This window comes from Festucalex cinctus, chromosome 12 (assembly GCF_051991245.1).
Source record: "Festucalex cinctus isolate MCC-2025b chromosome 12, RoL_Fcin_1.0, whole genome shotgun sequence".
NCBI lineage: Eukaryota > Metazoa > Chordata > Actinopteri > Syngnathiformes > Syngnathidae > Festucalex > Festucalex cinctus.
Genome location: NC_135422.1, coordinates 10,521,451 through 10,547,549, shown reverse-complemented (window position 1 = coordinate 10,547,549; position 26,099 = coordinate 10,521,451). Strand labels below are relative to the sequence as shown.

General features: G+C 38.5%; 2 protein-coding genes across 6 annotated transcripts in view; one reads left to right on the top strand and one right to left on the bottom strand.

Annotated features, from left to right (window-relative positions):
* The window catches only part of wdr25 (WD repeat domain 25), an 87,735-nt gene that overhangs the window by 27,224 nt on the left and 34,412 nt on the right, over positions 1-26,099 (top strand). The window lies entirely within an intron of this gene.
* The window catches only part of begain (brain-enriched guanylate kinase-associated), a 47,736-nt gene that overhangs the window by 11,939 nt on the left and 9,698 nt on the right, over positions 1-26,099 (bottom strand). The window contains exons 3-4 of the mRNA XM_077538030.1: positions 11,781-11,942; positions 9,160-9,226 (exon numbers count right to left, since the gene is read on the bottom strand). Coding sequence (XP_077394156.1) covers positions 9,160-9,226; positions 11,781-11,942 — 229 coding nt within the window. The remainder of the gene's footprint in view (positions 1-9,159; positions 9,227-11,780; positions 11,943-26,099) is intronic.

Sequence of the window (26,099 nt, the reverse complement as noted above, 5' to 3'; positions counted from 1 at the left end):
CATTTGCTTCTTTTTTATATATATATGATATATTATTAAATATAATAACTTATAGTACATTATCATGATAGAAGTTAGTGGGGGTAGGACTACATATATTCTTGTACGTCTTCCTAATACCTTTGAACATATAAATTCTGACTTTGCTGATAATTATTTTCCTCTTTTTTTTTATTTTCTTTCCTTCACTTTTATTTTATAATTTGTATTGCATGTTCGATGTTCAGTAAACCAATCAATCAATCAATCAATCAATAATGCGATTAATACGACTAAAGTAGTAATACAGTTGTAAATAATACTGGAAGTGTTGCTTGCGCATTCTTAAAAAGATGTAAATGTTTGTGATGAAAAAGTATATCTGCCCTGTGTGGCATCCATTCAAAACAATAATCAACATCATCTCCTGTTGTACTTTGTCGCAAATGTGTCTATTTGTATTAATTAGTCGTCTCGGCCTACAGAGGAGTCACAGCTGCTGATTTGCGCTCTCGCCTCTTGTCACCGTGGCACGTCGTCACAAAGACTTCGTTATCAGTCGGGAGCCCAATCCCCTCCCTCCGCCCCAAAAAGTTGATATGCAAATACTGTATTCATATTTGAGGGAGATTGGCCTGGGGGGTGCTTTGTTTCCCAAACACACGGCGGCTTCAGAGACTCGCTGCTGACAGCCCAAATATGCAAATGTCCTCTCCGCACGAAGATAACTACCAACCTGCCAGCGCACATCCCCACAAGCCTCTCGCACACGCACACAAACAAAACACAACACACAGCTTGTTTTGGCTTTATGGAAGAAGTGTTGAAAAGTGAAGTGGATTTAAAAAGTCTGTCACCTCGAGTGCTTTCACGTATTCCGCTCGAAATTCTGGCTTTTCACCGGACCACAAATGAAGTCCAAATCTCGTGAGATGCAATTACCGGAGACTTCACCGAGGAGTGCAACAAAAAATTCACGCACAAAAGAAAAACACTGTGATGTTCTTTCCTCATTAAAGAGGATTTTCAGATCAAATATCACCTCTGTGCATATTGTAAGATGTGGAAACAAAAACAAAAAGTTTTGTATTGCGGGAGACAGTCTTTACAATGATGCCTTACCACTTTCCAAAAACTTCATAGGTTTGTGAGATACTAAATTGTGAATAGCTGTGCATAAATGTTTGTTTGTAGGTGCCATGTGATTGGCTCATCCATAAAGTCATTCACCATTATGCTATTGGTAGCATACTATTTTACGTTAGCTTGCATAGTGTTAGCATAATGTGATATGTAGCACTCACATTGTTAGTCAACAAGAAGGGCTTTTCTTGATTTGTTTGTTTTTTTCCCCTCCTCATGTTATCAGAATACTTTTCACTGCTGCGTTTTTACTTCTAACGCACACGAAAAAAAGAGGGAAAGGGAAAAAAAAAAGCAAACACTTGTGGAGTTAATCCTTTATAATAGATAAGGGGAGGGTAAACTGCTGTGCTGTAGGACAACATTTGATTATTATTTTTTTTTTATTTTTTTTTTATTTATTTTTTTTTGGACAAACAGCCCAAGTCAGTCTAAAGTGTATGTGAAATATGTCAAACAGTCAGTTAAAAATGATCAAATATTTCATGCTCCTTTTTAAAATGTGTATGTTCCATGAATAAAATTAGAAGGCTGTCAAAATTAATCGATTAATCGACAACTGATCGATCATCAAATCATTTGACAACTACTTTAATAATGGACTAATCATTTGGAGCCATTTTTTAATGTAAAATGTCCAAATCATTTGATTTCAGCATATCAACAGTAATTGTTCACTTATTTCTGTAGTCATTCATAAAGAAGACTGATTATCTTCTGCGTGTAATCATATTAGACATTTGCAAACATCTGTTTTTACTTTGGAAAACAATGACCGATTCGGTGACATATTAAACCACCAAACCCCCTTTTGTTATGGATTATTGATATGAAGTACCAAAAAAACACTAATCACTGGTAAATAATAAACCGTAATCGGGGGAAAAAATGCTTTTGTAATACACTTTAATGTCAAATTAAAACAAATCTGATTAATCAATTGAATAATCAATCGATTAATCGACTCTAAAATTATTCGATAGTGACAGCAATATGCAAATAGACTAAGTGCAATTTCTGTAGAAATTGCGTGGGAATGCTGAATGCTAATAGCTGAATGCTATGATTTGAATGCTTGTGAAGTAAATTATGAAATTATGACCTCCTGATTTCTGGACAATGCACTTTACCAACTTTGTGCCATCAAGCAGTATCAGACACCTGGTAATGATAAGTTATATGTATGGAAGGGGGCGTGGAAAGTGATACTTAGAAAAAGTTAAATGTCTGGCCCATTGAAATTGAATGAGGAAAAGTTGATATTAATGTTAAATTTAGCAAATACTGTAAGTAATGTGGAATCAGACAATATATATCCCGGGAGGTGTGAATTTTTTAAGCTAGTTGAAATTTGAACAGTGTAAACTAGAAGTATTATGTGGGAGTTGTTGCACGGCAAAAAGTGTGGAGAATAAAAATCACAATAACATACGTGGGAAAGCTTCAGCATTCCCACAATTATAAATGCCGTAGTTAACCATGGCTTATTTTTTAGGAACTATTCTATTATGTTTTAGGAATATTTTGTGTGGTTGACCTCGGATTTGTTCCACTTGGGTGCCTTCAATGTCGCCGATTGAAGGAAATGTGCCTGCGCGGCGCTTTACATTGGTTGATATGATTGACTGAGAAAGTGCAGCGTATGACAGAGTCTAGTGAAAGAGGTGCGAAATGTGATGGATTAACTGCATCGCCTTAAGTGTGCCAAGCAGCTGTCCATAAAGCTGATGAAGATGTTCAACTTGATGGAAGGAAAAAATGCTGATGTCAGCTCCTGCCAAGGTCTCTCACTTTTAAGCACCGAGCCCATCCTCGTGGAGTTATTGTGTTTCCAAACCTTTATTGAACCACTACTTGCAATAGTTCTTCATTTGAAATGTGTTTCCAGGCCTTTACTGCAGCCTCTTTCAGTTCCTGTTTGTGTCTGGGCGGGGCTTCTGCTCCTTTCTGCTCCATTGCTTTTCACGCCGTCTGTTTTGTTTAAAAATTGTGGGATTGTTCACTTTTTGATGACTTATTGGTTGGAGGCCTGGGTCGGTTTGGAAAAAATCACAACTTAGACCAGGGGTGTCCAAACTTTATTTGAGGGCCACATACAGAAAATCAGAGGGACACAAGGGCCACATAATGTTATGAAGAGAGTCATAAAAATTGTACAAATAATTTATTTTTTCTTTTGCATACAGTATTTAGAAAAATGCTACAGTACGTAGACCAATTTATTTGTAATATGGCAGTAGGGTTATTATAGTTTTGAAATGTTTTATTTTAGTTTTTATTTCGTTTTGAGTTCTTTTTTTTATTTAGTTAGTTTTAATTAGTTTTCAGGGTGGTTCTGTTAGTTTGTATTAATTTTAATTCTTTAATAAATGGTTAGTTTTAGTTTAGTTAGTTTTAATATTAGTTTTAGTTTTTTGTTTTTTTTTAAATGTGTATTACTTGTGCGCAATATTTAAAAAAACACCATGAGAGCGATGTCATCTGAAGGTGCTTTTCTATTGGCTGCTGCTAGATGACGTCACCTCTGTGCGACATATTTTCAATCGTCATTATTCCGGTTTTTATCAAAATAAATCTACGAAAAATCACATTTGAAATCATCCCCATTCAATTAATTACCGAATACTAAAACAAAGGATGTTTGCTATAATTATAGTTAGTTTTAGTTAGTTTTGTGAACATAAAATGTAGTTTGTTAGTTTTTGGGTTTTTTTAAAGCATTTTTGTTTTTATTTTATTTCATTAAAAAAAATTGTTTTTGATTTTTAGTTTTAGTTATTTCGTTTTCGTTAACTAAAATAACCTTTAATGGCACCTGTCTTTTTCGACACCCTCCCTTCTTACTTTTGACCATCACCAAACATTTTTGTTTTTATTCCTTTATTTTAACTGAGTCAAATGCCATTTTTAGCATATGTCGCGGGCCACTGAAAAATGGACGGCGGGCCGCAAATAGCCCCCGGGCCATAGTTTGGACACCACTGACTTAGACCAACCAGTTTTTAAATTCGGCCTCACAAGGCCAGATTGCTGGCACTCAATGACGTCAGAACGTTTCTGACTTCTGATTGGTAGGTCAGAGCCAAACATCAAAAACATGCCTGTAGTGATCTGTTCTAATCAGCATCTCTGGTGAGCATCATGTTATCAGCTAAATATTGATTCTGAAGTGGATTAAAAGTCCACACTGAAGCCGCCGACAAAATGTCCATAGAATGTTAACGTTGACTTTCTTTCACTTGGTTAAAAATAGCCTTTCACTACTCGGCAATGATGAAGTGCATGGCAACAGCCAAAGGTTTGCATTTGTCTTCAGCACACAACATGCACGACAAATCAGCCCTCCCTGTTTTGTTTTTGGCATCTCCATGCAGACAGTGTTGTTTTGTTTTGTTTTTGCAGCAGATGCACACTATTTGAATAGCGTCCATTGCGGGACAATGTTGTGCGACTCCCCAATGAGGTGAACAATAATCTTATTAGGAGGAGTGAGACTTTGATTTCCTGCCAGTGGCCGAGCGGCAGTTAGTTGGACGACCCTGCCAAAGACTCTTAGGAGGATTACGGGGGAAACAATTATTTGCAGCACCGTGGACAGCTCCTTTCACAAGCTACGCGCTCCTGTGCATTTTTTTGAGTCGGTTGTGAATAAATCGGCGCGCCACTTTTATCATTGCTGCTGTGCCTTATATGCATAATTCACATTGTTGTGTTTGAAGAAAGGCCTTTAAATAATGCAAAGATTACCTCTCAGCTATCGCGTCGACATTGTTTAAAGAGTGATTATTTCTCATCAGACACAACTTGAGGTAAACCAATACAAGGGTTGTATCAAAATAGCTCCTTTTGCTTTTTTTGTCCCCTCGTGTTTTATATAAAAAGATACCAGTCAAAAGTGTGTTGTTGTTTTTTAAGACAGGAGTTTGTATCGTTCACAAGACAGAAGCCATAGGAGCAGCTATTGTCTCACGACTATGTGACAAAAGTTAGCCTTTTAGCAACTGGTACGTAGTGGTGATATTTGGACATCATATGGTATGACCTGGAAAAAATACATACTAATTTTGTCCAACAAATATACAATTTCAATATAATTTTCCTTGTGTGGCTAGCTAGCCTTTTTTTTTGTTTAGATGGCTAATTGTTAGCCTCATAACTTTAAGGTGAAAATATGTAGTGGAACCATTGTAATGAGCTTTCTATGATATATGTATGTACTAAATTGTTTTGAAATAAATTAACCGTGCTGAGTCTGGTAAAACCTTTGACCCTCAATGACCCTGTCTATGCCGTTTTGCATTATGTGTTAGCATTAAGCTAACTGACTTGCGTTAGATGGAATTGTATGGTTTGTTTGGACATGTTGGTGTTGAATTGTACAATATTTGATTCTCTTTTATGTGTCAGTTTTACAGTAGAATTTAACGAAGTGACAGTTGAATGCCTTAAATAACTCGTGTTATTTGCTAGCTTAGTGAAAGCTAAGTGCTAAGGAAGACTTTTTTTTTTTTTTTGCACGTGTTCAAATACTTTTGCTATGGCTTAGTGTTAGCATTTAACAATTTGCCTGTTTCAACGCCTGTTTTACAACGTAGCTAAGTTGCAGGCACATTCATTCATTCACGATCAATCTTCATCTCAATCTGAATCCTTGCAGTGTCATCACAAGTGCTTTGCGTCACCTCGCCGTGACAAGTATCGCAACTCCTTGGCCGACCTTGTCCGCTCTCTCGGTCCTTTCTTAATTACGCCTGTGATTTCATCTTGCCCACTGCATGCGGAGGACACCTTTCGCGAAGGAACGCATCCCCGCCTCGTGCGCTGCTTTTGCGTGGCTTGACATCAAATCAAAAAAAGTGAACACTGTTTCAGACAGGTGCTGTGAAAAGATGACGGTGTTCACCTGACTGGAATGTAATCGTGTGTGTGTGTGTGACAGTGTAGATGAATGGGCCATGATGGGAACAGGCTATTATTCTTGACTGAGAAGAAGGATTGCCTCAGGATAGCACAAACCACAGCGGAGTCTGTACACATTTGTGATGCTCTTCTGATTTTGGAATGATTATTCTTGCTTTGGCTGTACAGAAACCCGCCGCCTATTTGTGAATTCACCTATAACACAAATCCACTTATGATTGTGATTTTGACTGGCTCAAATGAAGTGCTATGACAACCTGGCAAATCCAATTGATCAATGTTGCTTCTTTGACAAGCCTTTAACATAGTGGACTCAGACATGAAAGCCAGGACAAATCAGATGACCCCCTCTCCCCACCCCTTGGTTAGCACGTTTAGCTTGTCGTCGGTCAATATTCCCGTGACCGGCTAATGATTTCCCACAGTCCCTTTCCATCACTGTGTGTGTGGCGGTGCCGCCGAGCCCCGCGCGGATCAAACTCGTGATGAGATTACGATCCGCTTTAATCGAGACGCTCGAGTCGCACGGGTGGACCGAGCTTGTTGGGGCCCCAGCTCATCAATTTGCACAGATAGCTTCTTAAGCTTGTTGGGGTTAAAACTCTCCTCGTGCTGTGATTGGCTGACTCTGGCGGAGGTGAGCGGATAGTTTTCTAAGAATAGACTTTGTGCGTTTTTTTTTTTTTTTTTTTTTTTTTTTTTTAAAAGTCTTTTGTTAATGTGTTTAAATGTTTTTGCTCCGCTTGCAAATTTCTTCATCTGTCTCTCACCTGGCGGCCATTTTGCTACATGTTGTCGCTGACATTTTTCGGATACAGCTAGGGCGATATACACCCCCCCTACCAGGCGAACCATAGGTCCCACGGGGAAATGGATCACTGGAACCCCATGGCCGAGACCTTTCCAACGGTATATTGCTCGTCGCCGTGCGACCTTCGCTTCCCCGGATCCAGGGGGTGCACTTCAGACCTACCTTTACCCAGAAATCAAGCACATTTTTCGGATACACCGAATGCGTTTTACCCCCCCCCAAACAGGTGAACCATAAGTCCTACAGGGAAAACCAGCACATCCCCGGAACCGGCTCGACCTCGGCTTTTCAACGGTGTCGGTGCCGGACCTCCACGACCCTTTAGGCTAGAGAAACAGGGCTGCGAAATCAGCTACCCCACCCGCTGGAGATCCGGCCTCTGAGCCCCGCAGTTGCTGAGGGCTCAGGTAGCGACCAGTCGCGGCTCAGCTTGTGAACGTGACCACACTCAGAATACAGGTGAGCTGTGATTGGTCGTGACCTGAGCCCTAAGCAACTGTGATGTCATTTGCGGTGCAAGTGACAAAATGGCCGCCCTCTGAGGTAGGGGGAAAACGGGTGGTTTTTGCAGTTTAGTTCCACTGATGTAATATTAATTAGAATGTTGTGGGGGCACATACAACATATTAATGTAAAAACTTTTTTTTTTAATTATATGATAACATTAGCATTCCCTGTTGTAACGCCTTGTTTTTGGCTTGTCTGGGCTACTGTGCTCACTGCTGCATGTTTTTTGCAACTGAGGCGGTGCCAGTTTGAGATGGAAAACCAAGCGTCAGAAAGCAGCAGTATGTTCATTATTGTGTCTGTAGCACAACTGCACTGCATCATGCTGAGAGGTAAAACTGAACATGATTATCTTCATAAACAGAATTTGGATACAGCTGTTTCACTAGATGTCATTAGCAAGTGTACCTAATGTTGTGAATGTTTCTCACAGCGAGATGTGGGAGGGTGAGGTGTTTTATCATTAAAAAAAAACAACAGCTTTTTGTAACCCGCTGTGATTTTTAACATGGCAAGGCCTCATTAATTCTGTTGGATTTAACAAGTTTTATATCGGCTGGCTGTGTTTAACAACTGGGGAAAACAGTACAGTACATCCCACAAAAGCCCACTTGATGTCTTTCTCGCAAATGCAGCGGAAATAAGCGCACCGTTGGAGGTCAAACTTTGGGTCATAAACTGTTGGATTGTGTTTAGTTTAGTGGGAACACACACGCATACACACGCAAATCCGCATGACCTTCATGCATCTTTTATAAAATGAGAGTAGAATAACTGAGAATAACTGGTGAGAAGCAATGAGGATTATACACTTGTTGAATATAAAATACAAACAACCTTAATGGTACTTGTGCTGTTTTTTTTCTTTTCTTTTATTTGGGAATCCTTACGATTTGCTGGTATTCTCAGTCCATATGTAATGATAAAAAGTTTTTTTTTTTCTTTTAAATCTAGTGTGTCATGTGCTGGCGGTTGGATCCCAAAGCGCAGACACAAATAAGATTTTAACTATTTATTCACATCGAGAGGCGTGGAACAAACTTGAGTAGACGAGAAACAGAGTTGCACAGAGAGACAGTGGTAACCGAAGTTACAGAAGACACACACTTCTCAGAAGGCTTATATAGACAAGGAATCGATCTGATTGGTTGTGGCTAGACATGTGGGTAACAGGACTGATATGGAATTATATGATTGGCTGTTGACCAGGAAAAGGGATTAAAGATTCTTGACATCACATAGCCCTTGACATCACATACCATCACATAGCCTAAAACCAGTTGAAACTAGTTGCTAGTTACATCAGTTCAAAACAGACACTTGACCTCACGGTCATGAACCCAACTTAACAGGTCATAAACTCAAACTTATTTTTGCAATGACATGCCTTTTTTTATTTTATTTTTTTTAATGCTGCCTCCAAAGCTAGTTTATTACAGATTCACCACCAATGCCATGCATGCCTTTAATTAATATTAAAATAAAACTAAAATGGCAGCTTCAAACCAAATGAATTCAATTTTGTTGTAAATGTTTGCCCGTGTTAGCATGCCTGATAAATTCAAGTATTTGAGTATGAGAAAGCCAAATAGATTTATTTGACTAACTGTCATTTTAATGGAATAACTAAGAAATTTCATGAATATTAGAATCAGAATCATCTTACGCAAGTATTGAAGTAACAAGGAACTATGACGAGCAAAGACATCTACGGGTACCATTAGTGCTATAGTACCTACATGAAAACATTCTTTAAGAAGGTTATGATTTAAGGAACACAAACATTGTCAGTCTCTTACCGTCCTGTGCATCTTGTCCTCCAAATCCTGATTGATCCTCTGCAGAGCCGCATAGCTGCTCTGGATCCTGAACAAACAAGCAAAGCGATTGTGCCATATTAGAATGCAAAGCACAACATATGAAGATCTAATAGCGCTGCCCCACTTATGTACATATACTTATTTTATTTTATTTTTCTTACAAAGGCACAACTTCAATTGCAGCGTTTCAGTGGGCGCGATTTGTGGCATATGCTGCATTATTGACTCAGATTTGAGATGTAAATCTGCTCCAGATGAAACAGAGTGAATTGATGCTTTGTTCAAGTACGGGCGGAGGAAGAATGTGTAAATATTTAATCATCATACATCAGTAAGCTTGTGCAGAGCGCTTGAGCTTTGTTTTCTTTTATTAAAAAAAACAAAAAACAAAAACACTGTCTTGCGATGTGTTCCAATGCGCGTTAGTAGAGCCAATGCTGATTCCGATATTTGGCAGTATAAAATTCTGATTAATTACAAATGTACAACGACGTGTTAGGGCCACATATAAACGTTTTTTTTTAGCGGGGGGTAATATTTGCGAGAAAAAAACTCATAAATTTGCCGATTTATAAAGTGGCAAATTTGAGAGTTTATGAAGTGGCAGCTTTGCGAGAAATAAATCTCACAAACTTATGAGAAACAGACTTTATAAAGATTTTTCTCTGGTAACCACCACCTAAACCCCCACCACCTAAAAAAAAAAAAATACATTTCTCCATGGCCCTAATACACTGTCGTACAAATGATATCGGTCCCCATATAAATTACAGGCAGAACATTTCGTTATTTAACAATATTTTGTCTTTTGAAAAAACGCCAAAATGGAAGACGAGGGCCGAACTTACCACCGCACTACTTACTTACCACTCCACCTTCTCACTCACCCCCTTTTTCATGTATCATAGTGTTATTTATGAATCCGCCATTGAGAAAGAATAACAACCTGAGAGGGGTTTGATGCGAGTAAATGAACAGAAAGGGGCGGGCGGGCGTCCAGGAACGAGATGTCAGTGCTAAATTGATGGAGATCAAACAAGTGCGGCGAGAGCGGCCATTACGGCACTGAGTTCTCATTTGCGACGAGCGTTAAGAGGTACGACTGCTAGGCTCTTAGTGCTCCTTGTTGATGGAAGATTAAACCGTATAATATTACTTCCCCCCCCCCCCCCGATGATACCGTCATGTTGCTAAATTTAACTTACTACAGCCGGCGGCGAAAGCTCTTATCCTGACTTCATCTACTTAAGACTTTATACTTCAATTAAAGGAAATGTAGCAAGTCCCCTGACATGAACCGTCTCTGAAGTCAAACACAATACAGTATATTCAGTCACAGTGGTTGACCCAAATGATAAATCATCGGAGTTGAATTTTTTCTGTGAACATGCTCGTACCGCAAAACACTCATATCTGAAATTATATTTATACATTTAACAAAAATAATTGCTTTTTTGTTTGTTTTTTAATGCTGATCATTAACAATAGCATATCATGGCTTTTTCCATTATATATTAGCATTAAGATGATGGTCCTTTCTTGTGTTTTAAATATATAACGTGTAATTCTTTTTATGTAATGCTTAGTTTGACACTAAACTTCGACAGTAGTATTAAACAGCTTGAAGTCTCTTTTTTTTTTTTTTGGTGAATTTTTCACTATTTGCCAAACTGTTGCTTATTGTAAAGTGAGTGGAATTTGGTTCACTGCCACCAAGGCACCACCGTATTGTTTTTAACAGCATTCCTTTTTAAAATCATTACTACTTGGTAGACTCAATTGTAAACTCACGATTTCAGATCACATTTTGGTCTGGCTTGCAGGCCAATGCCGGAAAGTAACCCTAGTGGTAATGTTACTGTATCTTAATTTTATATATATATATATATAATACAATACAGTACAGTACACTTGTTAAGTACAGTTATGTTGTATTTAAATTTGAAGTGCACATTTTCATCAAATGGTGGCTTAAAATTTTTTAAAATTTAACTCATTCAAACCCAAAGACGTATAAATATGTTTTTCAATACTTTCGTCTTCACTCCCAAAAACATATTTATACGTTTTTTTCTGTTTTGTTGTTGTTGTTGTTTTTCATGCTAGAGCAAAAAGATACAGCTTCTGACATGAAGAGGTTGTTTAAAGCAATGGTAGTTATTGTAAAAAACGTTCAGCAGATGGCAGCAGAGTGTAAGAGATCAGCCAGGGCCATTTGCAACAAGCTCTTTTTGCCAGTGTTTGTGAATAATGATGAAACTTAGCAATATTCTAATGCTAATTGCTGCAGAACGGAGACAGATACAAATATACTTTTTTTTCCCCTGATGAAAGAAGAGAATCGAATCTTTTTATTGGTAGGTTCCATGGTTTTATAGCAATAGAACAAAATATTCTGTGGACCTTGCAAAAGTGGTAAATAGCCAGTAAAACAGACGGGAGCAAAAGGGGTTGCTTCAGTGAAAATAGCTGGGAGTGAATGAGTTAATAATTAGTTCTTTCTATTTGTAAAGCTAGATTAGCCAAAACAAAAAACAAGTTTTCTGGGAGGGCTCCATGGCCCAAGGTTTCTCCTGTAATCCTCCGCTACTTGCACGCACCTGCGCAGCTTCTCCGTGAACTTCTCCAGCTCTTCCTGTGCCCGCCGCAGTTCCGTCTCCAGGTACTGGCGGGTGGAGTCGAACTCGCTCTCCACCATCTCTAGCTTGTGCGCGGTGTACGACAGGCGCTTGCGGAGGTCCTCCTTGTGGTCGTGGAAAGAGCTGGGAGGGCAAAGCGTGAGCGGGGAGTTAGGAAGTTGTTCATTGAGGCGTGCAGAAAAGAGGAGGTGGAGTGAACACGAAGGTGTTTGTTTGTTTGTGGATGGAGTGTAATTCAGTCTGGAAGTGAGACCAGCGAGAGAGGTACCATGCGGGAGACGGATGGACGAGGAATACTAAACAGGAAGAGTTCACAGGGAGAGAGCAGTGCTGGGAAACAAACTCCCAGAAGTGTAATGGTGATTTCGAGTGCAACAACCCTCCTGTTAGAGTTAGAGATCTCCACTTTCTGGTCATTAGGTACACGCGTAGAACCTAATGAGATCCAATATGAGCACCATATCAAACATTATGCCTTTAAAAAGATTGAAATCCTCTTTTATTTTATTTTTTATTTTATTTTTTATGAACCTATCGGATTGATTATTAACAATGTGTTTATTATTGCACTGCATCATACTGAGAACTGTCCAATATTTATTGTATTATTTAATTACTTCAGGGGACCACATACAAATACTTCATGCAGTGTATTTCCACACAACAGAGACTCTGGGAGTGCAGATCTCTGTCAAGGCTTGGGGCCTTTTCACACTGCACTTATCACAATGCTTATTGAGCAAGCTCCGATAGTTAAAAGTAAATAAAATAAAATAAAATAAAATAAACAAGCGGAATGTACTTGCAAACAGAAAAATATGTCAGCTTGCTAACGGGGTGGACAATGACAGAGTGGACATTTATTGCTAATGTTAGCATGTAATGAGCACACGCTGGCCATTGATTCATTTAGCAAGCTGACTGTGTACTTCTTCACCAATATATTTTTGAATGTCTTAAAGTGTTTCTGATGTCAGCCCTTATTTCACGATGACAGAATGGACACGTTATTATTGACAGCATCCATAACTACACACACTACAGGACTGTCTCAGAAAATTGGAATATTGTGATAAAGTCCATTATTTTCTGTAATGCAATTTAATAAGCAAAAATGTCATACATTCTGGATTCATTACAAATCAACTGAAATATTGCAAGCCTTTTTATATTTTTAATATTGCTGATTATGGAATTTTTCTTTTACTTGGTCTGAGCAAATATTCTAATATTTTGAGATAGGATAATTTAAAAGAAAAATTCCATAATCAGCAATAAAAAATATAAAAATATTAAAAGGCTTGCAATATTTCAGTTGATTTGTAATGAATCCAGAATGTATGGCATTTTTGCTTATTTAATTGCATTACAAAAAATAATGGACTTTATCACAATATTCAAATTTTCTGAGACAGTCCTGTATATGATGAAAATAATGAAAGAAGTACCGGTAGTTAAATATATACTCGTAAACGCTGAAGAAAGACAATGATTGTCATGTCACTGAAAAGGGGCTTTTACTCCATAATGACAGGGTGGACAACAGATTCAGGGACACATGCAAAATGTTCCATATCATTCTGGAAATTGTGAAAAATATAAATCCCAAGTACCACAGGCACTTTGTTGTGATATTGACCCAAAAATGTAAGTGCACAGTGATTATTTGTCTTTATGTAGCAGTGAAAAATATATAGTTCCTCATAAAAGCGTACCAAAACATTAACTAAAATCCTCATGGTTATGACAGAACTGCAATAATGTAAAGCAACCCCAGCAGCTGCAGACGCCAGTCTGTTGAATTTGCTTAAATGAAGTCAGCGCGAGCGGCCTTTGACGTCGCGCGACGAGAGGCGAGGATGACAAATGGCAATGAAAAGATGCCACATTAGCGTTGAATGGCTTTTTAATGGCGGCGACCCCCCACTGTGAATTCATTCCCATTAGTCCCAGTGAATGAAATGGATCCCCCCCCCTCGCAGTAATGAGGAACATGTTGACTCGTCTTACCTTCTTTTTTGATGTTTGCAACCATTTCTCTGGCTTTTGAGGGCTGTTTTGCCAATGTATATCTTTTTCATAGCTTTGTGTCTGCCTCGGCTCACGTGCGTGACATAAGCTGCTGCTGCTGCTGCTGCCAAGATTGAACTCTAACCATAAAGCAAATCTCTTTAAGTTTTGCCCGGGGAGGCAGACTGGAGTTGGCTATCTGCGATGACCCTGGCGAGAGAGCAGAGAGGGGAAAACAAACAAAAACAGCTTTTGAGGCGGCACACATTTGGCGGGACATTCTGTTTTGCTGAGCAAAGAAGATTTGTCTTGGTTTGTGTGCTTTTTGGAAAAGCAGAACCAACAGAGCACAGCAGCGGCTACGAATCAAGACACAATGCGACTTTCCCGATTTAATTTTCCATTCAAAATGTTCATATCCAAAACATTTCAAAGCCTTTAAAAAATATTTTAATGTAGTAAACATCCATAATGTAATCATAGGCATGGGTGAGTAGTGATACCAGGTTTCGTATCGTGCTGATACTGGCCTTATTTTAAGGTACTGAGTACTCATGAAGGCTGTGATACCAGTCACAGATACGTGATGCAAGTAAATGTGACATTAAGTCCTCCTCGGTTGGCACTATTGAATAATCATCATCATCTGCGTCAGAAAGAAAAGGTCTTTGTTTACATTTTTTTTTTGTATTTGTGTTAAATGAAATTTTATATATTAAAAGTTCTCAAGGTATCGATACTCAGTATCGGTGATTACTCAACACGAATATATACTGATAGTGGTCTATCAAGTGGTATGGAACATCCCTACTTCATAGCTAAAAATATTTTCAGTTGCTCTGACTTCAAGTGAACAAATTGGATTTTTGGATCTTTGGGCTGCACTGAAAAACGGGAAAGAATATAAGAATGTTTTTTTTTTTTAGTTATTTGTTAAAATAATACAGTAAAACTGTAAAAGAAGTCCTAATTTTTTATAATAATAATCATCATAATCCTATATCATCATCCAATATTACGAGGGAAAGAAGTTGTCATTTCTTGAGATTGAAGCTGTAATGTTAAAAAAGGGGAAAAATTATTTTTTAATTATTTTAAAAATTTGGCACAAGCAGACAATATTTTACAAACAGAAATTAAAGAAGTAAGAAAAATAATTTCATGAAAATAAAGTTGGATGAAAAAGGAAAACAAAAGAAGTCATTAATTTCGGATATTGTAATATTTGGAAAAAAGAAAATAAGTTAAAGTAATGAGAATAAAGCTGTAATATTTCAGGGGGAAAATTGTAACAATGTCAGGAAAATTATGCAGAAAAAGTCATAACTTTACAAGTCAACGGAAGAAGTAGTTTTTTGAGATTATATATATTTCATGGTTTTGTTAAAATTTTGGGGAAAGGAAAGGGTGTTTTTACAAAAAGAAAGTGAAGAAGACAGAAATAAGAAATAATCTTATGAAAATAAAGTTCGAAGAAAAGGTTTTTAAAAAATAATTAAATCAAACTAAAAGTCATAATAAGAAAAAGTCATAATCTAGTATTATGAGAGAAAATGTCGTATATATATGTGAATAAAAATTGAGGTAAAGTAGTCAATTAGTATGAATAAAGTTGTAATATTTCAAGGAGTATGTACCAAAAAAAGAAATAATCCAACTACACCACCAAAACAAGCAATAAATTAAGTATAAATACACAAGCACCAAAATGGACTCTGGCGACATTTGACATTAAGTGCCTGAACAAGCTGAAGGTGATTTATGCATTGCCACCAACATTTACAGGGATCTTCAATAAAAGAACAACTACACGTCATTAAAAAAAGACAGATTATATATCAAAACTTGTTGACGGGAAGTAGAAGAGAAGCTGACCTAAGCTAACCTCCTCAAATGAATTACAAGACAGAAAATACATTTTTCTCCTTCAAGGCGCCGTTTCATGAAAAGGAGGCACTCAGCCTGCAGACATATTGAGCTATTGACTGGCTGAGCGCGGAGGTCATTCCTCAATACATCAGTGGCGTGATGAATGCGTGCGCGTGCATCTGTTATGCTGCCTTGGGCCAGCCCCGAAACCCGCCAAGAGCGAACGTAAAAAAACAAACAAAGCAAATGACCCTCAAGTAAACCTTTCCCTCTTTATGCAGCTGCGATTTATGAGCCGTGTGATCGGAAATTGTCCGGTGGAAGACGTTCTGAGAGAAATGGGAAATCACTTCCAAATGTCTTCACTAAAATGTCACTGCGGAGCACAGATGGCCAAAGTACTCAAGTTCCTCCTGTCTGGGTTGTTTTCTGGGCCACTGTGGATTTTGAGCAAGAAAAAAAAAATCCACAACTGATTGATGCACACCCAAGAAGGTTTCTAATTGTCTGTTGATGACACAAAATGGCAGAAAATCACTTACTATGGTAAATGAAGCACCAACACTCACTTCAACATAGTTGTTTGGCCTTAAAATACCACAAGATGGCGCCAATGCAATTTTTTTTTACATTATGGTTTATGGTTTTGGCCTGAGCACAAAAAGTGAATTAAAAAAAAAAAATACTGGTCAAATTTACTCATTTGCTCCCAATAACATAAATGTTTTTTTTTATGTTTTAAGTGTCCCAAAGATGTATTTATACATTTTTTTTGTAATGCTAGAGCATACAGAAGTCTTTGTTGCAGCCTCTCAACTGTAAAGAACTCGTAAACAAATGGTAGTTATCACACAAACGGCCAGCAGGTGGCAGCAGAGTATAAGAGATCAACTAGGACCAAATTCTAAATAGGTTTGCGAAAATGTATTAAACTTAGCAATATTCTAATGCTAATTGCTGCAAAACGGAAACTGATAGAAATATACTTTTCTTTCCTGATGAAAGAAGATACTTTAATCTTTCTTTTGATGGGTTCCATGTTTTTATAGCAATAGAACACAATATTCTGTGGGACTGAATGAGTTAAAAGTACTGATTAAACTCCTGTACTTCTGTGAAGTTAAAAGTACGCACTCTGAAAATGTACTTAAGTACTCAAGCTCGCCTCCTCAAATGAATTAGAAAACGGAAAATAATTTTTTCTCCTTCAAGGGGCCTATTTTGACAAAGTACGGAGTAGAAACTAGATGTTTTCAAATGGAGAGGTAAAAGTAAGTCATCAGAAAAATAAATACTGGAACAATAGCAAAGTAACAATACCTGAAATATCTGTACAGTACTAGTAACACATAATTTGTACTTGGTTAAGTCCCCTCACTGCTGCTAAGCCATTTCAGCAAGTCCATATGCAGCAGAAAAAAAATCTTTAAAAAAAAAAAAAAACAGATAACCCCCGATATGTTTCCACAAAAAAACAATAAAAATAAAAAAATAAAAAATCAACCCACCCACTGTTATACAAATTATACAACAACAAAAAAATCATCTTTTGTTGTAAACGCAATAATATATACCAATCCCCCACTAAAATAATTTTTTCTCCAAAGTTTTTTTTTTTAGGAAAATTAATCAAGGGACCACTGTTCGTGAAGGTAGGGGCCACATGCGGCCCGTGGGCCACCAGTTGCCTATCAGTTATTTACAGTATTAGCTTGGTGAGAAGCACAACATCTTGTCTTGTCAGCCAGGTAAGAACAAAAGCATAAATCCAAACGGCTTGGCCTGAGGCCCATGAACGCTTATCTTCTCTTGCCGAGTGCGACGTTGCGCTCGGACGGCAAGTACAACACGTTCCGGCCTGTCGCCTTTCCTTAATGGCGCCGCAAATTTTTTGTTTTAATCTTCCTGACAATGGCTCCGGGGGAAAAGAAATGCCCTTGGACTTGTTTTTATGTTTGCGTGGGGATTTTGTTTAGTAGCTTGTAATATTAAAACGGTATTTCTGTAACATTACTTTTTTTTTTTTTTTCTAGAAAATGCCACCGTATTCTTTTAACTGTACAACTTATGAGTATAAATCTTTTCAACATGTATATATTTACAAATATTGCATCTAAATTGATATTTGAGGATAGCGAAGGGTGTAATTTACACAGAAAGCTGTTTCATTAAGAAATTAGATAACAGCATTTAATTGGCATATCTGTCCGATTATTATTATTTTTAAAATGGCCGATATAGTCTACTCTCTAATGCTCTTACCGTTTGAACCTTTCACTTTACTGTAAGGAATGAAAAATGATTTGCTTTTCAGAACATTCCCAGTAAAAATGGCCTGCAAGTCTTCCCCGTCTTCTCTTGAGCAGCAAAGTAAGCATAAAGAACATTAATGCAAACCGGCGTCGCCTGCAGCACTACTTTTATCTTCTCCCGCAGAGTGGCGGCGTCGCGCTTCCACGCCAAGCCCAAGTTGCACATTTTTTTTCCTTGCCTGTCGCCTTTCCTTAATGGCTCGGCGAATTATTATTTTTAATCTTCCTCCGACACCGGCCGGGGAAACAATGGTTGTTTCTGGAAGCGCCGCTGGTACGCTTGCTATAACGGCTTCTCTTATCTGCGTGGACCCAGAGGCAGAGCCAGCACGACGACACAAATAGTTGCTGAATCGCAAAAGAAGCGTGCTCGCTCGCGCGAGCTCCTGCGGTGCGTATCATCTCCCAGGGGGGATAAACGACAGTTTGCTACCTCAGGTGTTGTTTGGCGACGTAAACACGGCGAGGAACAAGTCTTAAGTCCTCTCCAAAGTCCTGATAGGATGCTGCGGCACAGTATGCAAATCAGCCTCACGCTCCCTCTCCTCAATTATTGAGCACATTAAGACGACAAGTATGCGCAGCGAGTACAAACACTCGCAAGTGAGACAATCCGCTCGCACGGCGCCAGCTGCTTGTTTTTCCTGCGTTCTGTACTGTAATCTGCTCGCTAGCTTGTAATACCTTCCGCAGCAGCTAATCGGTAATTAAGCTGCTGCCTCCAGAGGTGGCAAAACTACACGCCTCCGTACTTAAGTACAAGTACAGATAAAAGTATACTGTACTTTAAAGTTTACTTTACTATATCATGACTATCCATTATAACTAGTTAATAGACCATTAGTAAACTGTTAATTAATGAGTTGTTAATGACTTATTAAATGTTAACTGTTCGTTAAGGTTTTATAATGATGTCTATAAATAGTAAAAATGTCATTAATAAACAGTTAGTTATTGAGCTCTAAATGACTTCTGTATATTAATCCTTCACAAATATATTTTATAAATTAGTAATGCATCGTTAACAAGCTATTAGTAAATTACTGACTAATGACTTGTTAAGTATTAATAGTTTGTATAGGGTATTGGGACGTTATTCTAATAAGTTGCACTATTCCTCATTTATTACGTGTTAGTAAATGTGAAAAAAATTTTGGTAAGAAAAACATTTTCTTATAAAAAAGTTTTTCGTACAAACGTTTTTCTTATAAAAAAGTTTTTCGTACAAAAGTTGTTTTTTATTTATTTATAATTATTTTAATTATTTTTACGTAAAAGCTTTTTTTTTTTTTTTTTTTTTTTTTTTTTTTTACAAAAAAAATGTGAAAAAGTTGTTCTTACTAAAAAGTTTTTCTAAAGTTGCAACTACTCCACATTTACTAACATGTAATAAATGAGGAATAGTGGCAACTTATTAGAATAATGTCCCAATAACATGGGATATAATATGCACCTTGCCGGTAAAGTGCATATAAAAAGTCAACACACACCTGTTTAAATGTCTGGTTTTTGTGATATACTCGTAAATCGAGATAAATCACTTCAAAACTTTTTCCACCAATATAAATTTTTTCGAACCCAGAATCTGTCTGCCTGTGTTTCATTCAAATCCACCAAAATAACCTACACCACCTGCGCCACAACTTAGACCTGCTTTTAGCCTGTCTAAATTCAAGGCTACTTTCTGTCGCCAAAATGGGCTCCATCAAAAACAGTCCAGTCTGCCAAATTCCCAGAAACATTAAACTAGACTTGCCCTGACAAAAATAATAAAAACAACTGAAAACATTTTGTTGCACAAGTGTACACACACGCTTATAACTGGGGTGTGGCTAAGTTCAAAATTAACCAATCACATTCAAGCACATCTAACAAACAGTCAGGACACTCCTACTGCCATTTAAAGTGCCTAAAATTAAGTCCTCCAAAAGTTTTGACGTTCTAGTAGATTTTTTTTTTACACTGGCTGCTATTTGGAACTGCTCATAATTCCTTCCACCTTAACAAAGGCCACAGTTCCAGCCAAAAAAAATCCGTACGATCTTACCACGACCATAGTTAGCTTGTAGTGTGCGTTTTGTTTTGTGTTTGCGGCAAACATATCTTTTAGAAAAAAGTTCTAACTTGGTTTCATTGGCCCATAGCACATTTTTCCCCAATTTTGAATTGTCTTACTTCCCAGCATCACATGCCTCCGGACTAAACTGAAATCAGGACTGAAAAAAAAAAAAAAAAAAAAAAAAAAAAGCAATTCTGAACCCACCAAAGGCCGCTGGCATCCATCTTTGATTTACAACGCTGAGCCTTTGCACCGGCCGCAGGTTGATTTGCTTGTAACGAGCCGCGGGAGGCCAGCAAGATGTTCTGCTCTGCCGTGACCAAATGACCATTTAAACATTAATGGAAGCTGCCGCGCTCGCCGCGATGGAAATCGGCCATTATGTCAAAAGCTCGCATGGCCACAGGTGCCGCGTGCGCTGCAAGCAGTAAATCTTGATGTTCCCGCATTTGCTGCCTCCTCCAACCAAAAAAATGACGGTATTTTCTTTCCAATCTTTATTGAGTCAAAGCAGATATTTTAAAGTAGAAAAACGTCACGACACGCTACCAAATAAGAATGTAACAAAAAAAGGTATACAATGGTGCCTTGACCACACTTGTAAGTCAAAACACTCATACCTTAAATTGTCTTTCCCTATTAAAATGAATGGAAATGAATTTATTAAAAGGGAAGTCAACCCAAAAAAATTCTCTTACAAAAATATGTTGTTTGTATCCCCACTTGTCCAAAAACAGCATTCTTCTTAATTCTGCGTTTGTTAAGTTAAACAGCAAAATCCACTCGTTTTTAAAACATCTCAGGGGCGGCCATTTTGCCACTTGTTGTTGACTAAAAATGACATCACAATTGCTCAGGTAACAATCAATCATGGCCCTACTATAGAAAACAGGTGAGCCGTGAACACGGACTGACATATGAAAGGACTGTCAATGCTGCTTAAGTGAAGCCATTGGCGGCCATCTTACGTTGCCATTCACTAAGGCCACCTAACTTGAATACTTTGATTTCTCCATGGCGTTTTCTCGTTATTTTCTGCTTCTATGGCGAGAATTCCACCATGTGTCATCTATTTTATGATGAACTGTTTATTATTTTCCAAACCACTGCAGCATATAAGTAATAAAAATAAAAATAAAAGAATCCTCAGTAGTCAACCACCAAATTATTTAAAAATTCAGACCCTAAAGCAGCGCTTCTCAGTTATTTTCTGTCATGCCCCTCTTAGTAAGAAGAAAACATCTCGCGCTCCCCCACCCCCACGCGACTATAAATAGTATAATTTGTCTATAAAATTGTTGTCAGCACTCCTCTGTATAACACTGTATCCGTATTAACGTATAAGAGAATAAAAAAAGAAATATGGACCAATTTACAACAAATAGCTTTATTAACTGTAACAGAAAAGATTTAAAGTGCATCTGAAATTCAAAAATAAAATAAAATCCTTAATTAAACTATAAACATTTTTTGACTGACCATGTCAAACCATATGATATGGAAAAATAAAATGACTTAAAATCAATAAATAATAATACATTCAAACTGATCACCAACATTAACTCAGGAGCACAAAATTTAAAAAAAAAACAACAACAAAAAAAAACTTTAACCTGCAAAACAAAAATATAAAATAATTTGTGCTGATTTTTTTTTTTTTTTTTTTTTTTTTTTTGCACTTTATTCTAGGACAGTAAAAAAAATCAAAATCAAAAATTAAAAAGCATGTTCCCCGAGGTCAAACGCGCTCCCCTTGATGGAGCCTCGCGCCCCCCTGGGGGGGCCCGCCCCACTATTTGAGACCCCCACTATTTGAGAAGCACTGCCCTAAAGCAAGTTCCACACAACAAAAAAATGTTTCAATAATCCATCTCCTAGAACATTAAAAATTGAGATTAAAAGTGACCATTTTATGGTCATTTTGACTCGTACTAAATTATCCAACATTTGAGAATTCACCAAGCATGTGGGCGGAGCTTGATGACACTGCATAACAGTAACACAAAATCTAAAAAAAAATTTGAAATTCAGCATGTGGAGCCAGTTACACTTACTAGCAAGACTTTTTGTGGACCTGTCGATCAAGAGTGGACCCACAAAAAAGTCCCTATAACACAGGTTGCAATTTCAAAAGATTACATTTCCAAGGCCTGAACACGCTGTCATCTTGCAAACAAGTTGTTTATACACCAAACGGACCTTTCCCTCTCCCTCCTCTACCTCCCAGTCCAAACTTGTATGTTTGCTCTGATGCAACACTGCAGTAACACAAAAGTCCCCGGTGAGTTGACTGCAATAACGGCAACAGCAGTAAGGAGGCTCGGTGGATTTGGCCGCTTGCGAAATGTTGAATGCGATTCGCAGCCTGAAGCCGACGGCTGCAAGTGATCTTTAATTTCAATCTGCATTTCAAACGAAGCCTCACCTTCAACAGGCTCCTCTTGAAACATGCATGATGCTCATTATCTACCACTTTCCATCGAGGCCCGACATGTTATGTTTTGTTTAACTTGGATGTTGTGTCCATGTTCGCGGGGCCTCGGCAGCTCATGGGTTTGAATTCACTTTCAGGCGTGTCAGTGCACTGCAGTTTACCAACACAAAAAGCTCCTGGGGATAAATTAACAGATAATGAAGAGCCTCCCCTGCTGACTCATAAAACTCCCTCCACTCCTTCATATATCCTCCAGCCCTTAAACAGCTCGTGGGGAAAGCGCGGCGTACTTTTGATTTGTGCGGATGGGAAGCGCGTAACGAGCTTAGGAGGAAAGCGGCGAACGCTCGGTCAATTTGGAGCATTTGTTCACAACTTATTGGGAGCCGCTGTGGGGAAAGCTTCCCGTGCACGTTCATTTTTCGGAAACAATCATTTAAGAGTCATCAATAAACAGATCATTCGCGTGCTTGTTTTTATCTCGAGGATATTTTGTTTCATTGCATTTGTTTGTTAAGCTGAATTACACGAGGTGAAAGTGAACGTTCACTGATAGAAGATGAAAATGTTATCTTTTTACTTTAATATAATAGTGTTTTTTGTTTAGTTTTGATATCAGACAAAAACGTTGCCCAAAAAGGCCAACACAAAAAAATCAATTTTTCCAGTACCCATTGATCGATTTTCAAATTTCTTGGTGCTCGGGTTGAAGTGGCCTTTCCAACCAGACTCAGCATTTTGACACACGTTATCATTTTTGGGTAATTTTGTCACGTTGCTATTATAAGCATATTTTTTTTGTCACCAAAGTTAAAAAAAATGTAAATAGCTTTGCGTTTCAAAATATGCACATTAATTAGATACGTTTTTTTTTTAATGCTTTTAATAAAGTAGCAATGTATTGTAAAATATTCTATAAATATAAAAACATAATGATGAAAAGGGAAAAAAAAACATTTTATGAGGTGTGTCACAGGCTATAAATCAACACGAAAAGGCTCATTCACTAAAATAATTGCCAAAGATGAAAACCAGGGACATTTTCGCTAAAATTATAGTTCGTTTTGTAAACATAAAATATAGTTTGTTTTTACATTTTTGTTTTTATTTTATTTTCATTCACAGATGTTTTTTCCAATTTTAGTGTTAGTTATTTAATTCTTGACATTCAGACACGCACTATTCCTCTGGTGTGCTGTGCTTTTAAATGGTCTGTCCTCGAGGGTGCCTTTTCGCTCTCCCCCTGCAGGGCTTGACTGGGGAGGGCTGACCTGACCAGTGAGAGCTCAGCAGACGTTACACTTCAAACATGCCAGGGTTTTTGAATCACACCATTAATTGCATATTTTGCTTTCACTGAGAGCTAATTTACAGCAAAATTTATATCAAAATCCCCCAGGGAAAGGACATGGAGGGAATGAGGGAGAAAAAGCTTCTATTCTGCCTGAATGTCAGCAAGCATATAGTTCGTGAACCCAAACAATATTTGCCTGGAAAAATCTGTTTGTAAACAATATTTTCAGTCATAATGGCAAACATAACTGCAGTGCAGCCATATATATACTGTATCCGAGTGTAATATATTGTTCTGCCGGCACCAGCAATCACAACTTAAGTAACAATATGTTTTAACTGTCAAATCCATCCAATAAAAAGTGTTACATGTACAATCCTAAGACGGACCTCCTGCTGTGTTATCCTTCCAGCCGTCTGTCTCGCGCTTTCTTTTTTATTTTTATCACCACAGCGCATACTGACAATCTGAAAGTCCGCCATGTGTTAAGACGTAGGACGCCACCGGAGGGGGGGTTTGGGAGAAATTGTGTCCATGCAGGTTGGAACATAACGTGATGGTCCCCTGGGGTGCGGCAGACTATCTGCTGTTGTGAAATGGGTGCGATTGATGTGCGACCCCCCCCCCAAGGTCTGACAAGTGAGTGAAACGGTCTGATTTGCAGGCTTGGTTCAACACTTAAGAGGAGTGAAAATGGGTGAATTAATCAGATGCAAACTATAGTGGCACAATCCGATCTGTGACTGTGGTCTGACTTTGATGTTTGAGATTCAGTTTCCTCAGTGAAATGACTGAAAATGTATTCATCCGTTCCAGACCTCCCCAAAGCACAATTTTTTCGGTACTTGTTACTGAAAAAGAGCTTCTTGCGAGAGTCTAAAAGTGCATCAGTGACGGTGGCTCTCCTTGCCGACATGCGAGGGCATTTCAGTCAACCAAAGCTCCATCAGTCAAAACACAATTTGTGGAATTTGATTTAAGCAGCCTAATCCGTCCGTTTTCATCCATCTCAGGGGGCGGCCATTTTGCAACTTGCTGTCGACTGAAAATGACATCACAGTTACTCAGGAATCAAATAACAACCAATCACGGCTCACCTGTTTTCTGAAGCTAAGCCGTGATTGGTTGTTACTTGAGCAACTGTGATGTCATTTTCAGTCGACTGCAAGTGGCAAAATGGCCGCCCCCTGAGAGCGATAACGTTGCTATAATAGCCAATGCTAGTGGCAGTATAAAAAGGTGGACTAATGCTGCATTCGAGGGTGGTCGGAAGTCGGACTTTTCCGAGTTCAAACCAGGAAGTGTGTACGGGAACGCCCCCTTGAACTCGGAAATTCCACTTACGAAGTCGGAAGAAAAAAAAATGACCCCGACTTCACCGGAGGACTACAATGTGACGTCACTCTGAATGGCAAAACACATTTTTCTCCAGTATAAAACTAGATTGCCGCTATCTCCCTGCATGAAATTATACGGTCAACTACTTAACTGTATGGAATGCTTATGAAATAAGATTAAAACTATAAATGAAGTGAAATTGCAAAAAGGTAAGTTTTCTAGAGGTCAAAATGAGTTTTGAGGACCAAAATAAAAAACAATTTATCACTATCCGCCATTTTGATTGTTTACGTTCGCCTCGAACGCTTTCAGGTCGGAACTGGGAAAAGCCAACTCGGATATATCCGACTTCCAACCGTCCTCGAATGCAGCATACGTCCCCTCTGAATGCAAACCACTTCTGATCATTGTGCTGGCGGTTTTCCCAAGCAAAGTGCCCCACACTTCCTCCGACATGTTCATAAGATACTGCGATGTCCACCGAAGCAGCGCCAGGGAGGCTTATACCGGCTTTTGACGGACACGTTTGAATGCGCCTTTGGCAGACAGGCGTATCGCCGTCGCCCCCGTGGGAGGGCCGCGAGGGTGACGGGGTGTGCCGCCACAAGGAGCGCTTTCAGACTTTTTCGGGAGATGAGAATGCAAAGGCGGCTTCTTGACTTCGCTCCAGAGCGCGCGTCAAGCGTCCGCCACTCACGAATGTCTTCTGTGTAAACCTTTGCTAATCTTCAGTGTCTCGGACGTAATTGGACAGGCTGGTTGACGGTGGAGGTAAACTGCTACGGGCTCGCACAGCATCTGCTTGTAGATGTTAAATGCCAAGCTAGGAGGAAGGCGACAGATGAACCAACTGTGCTGTGATGTCTCCTAATGGCTGATGGCGTGTTTTTAATTGAATCAGCGTATTTTTTTATTATTTTTTTTTACCTTGTGTCTAGTTGCTTGGTAACCCCATGAAACGGGT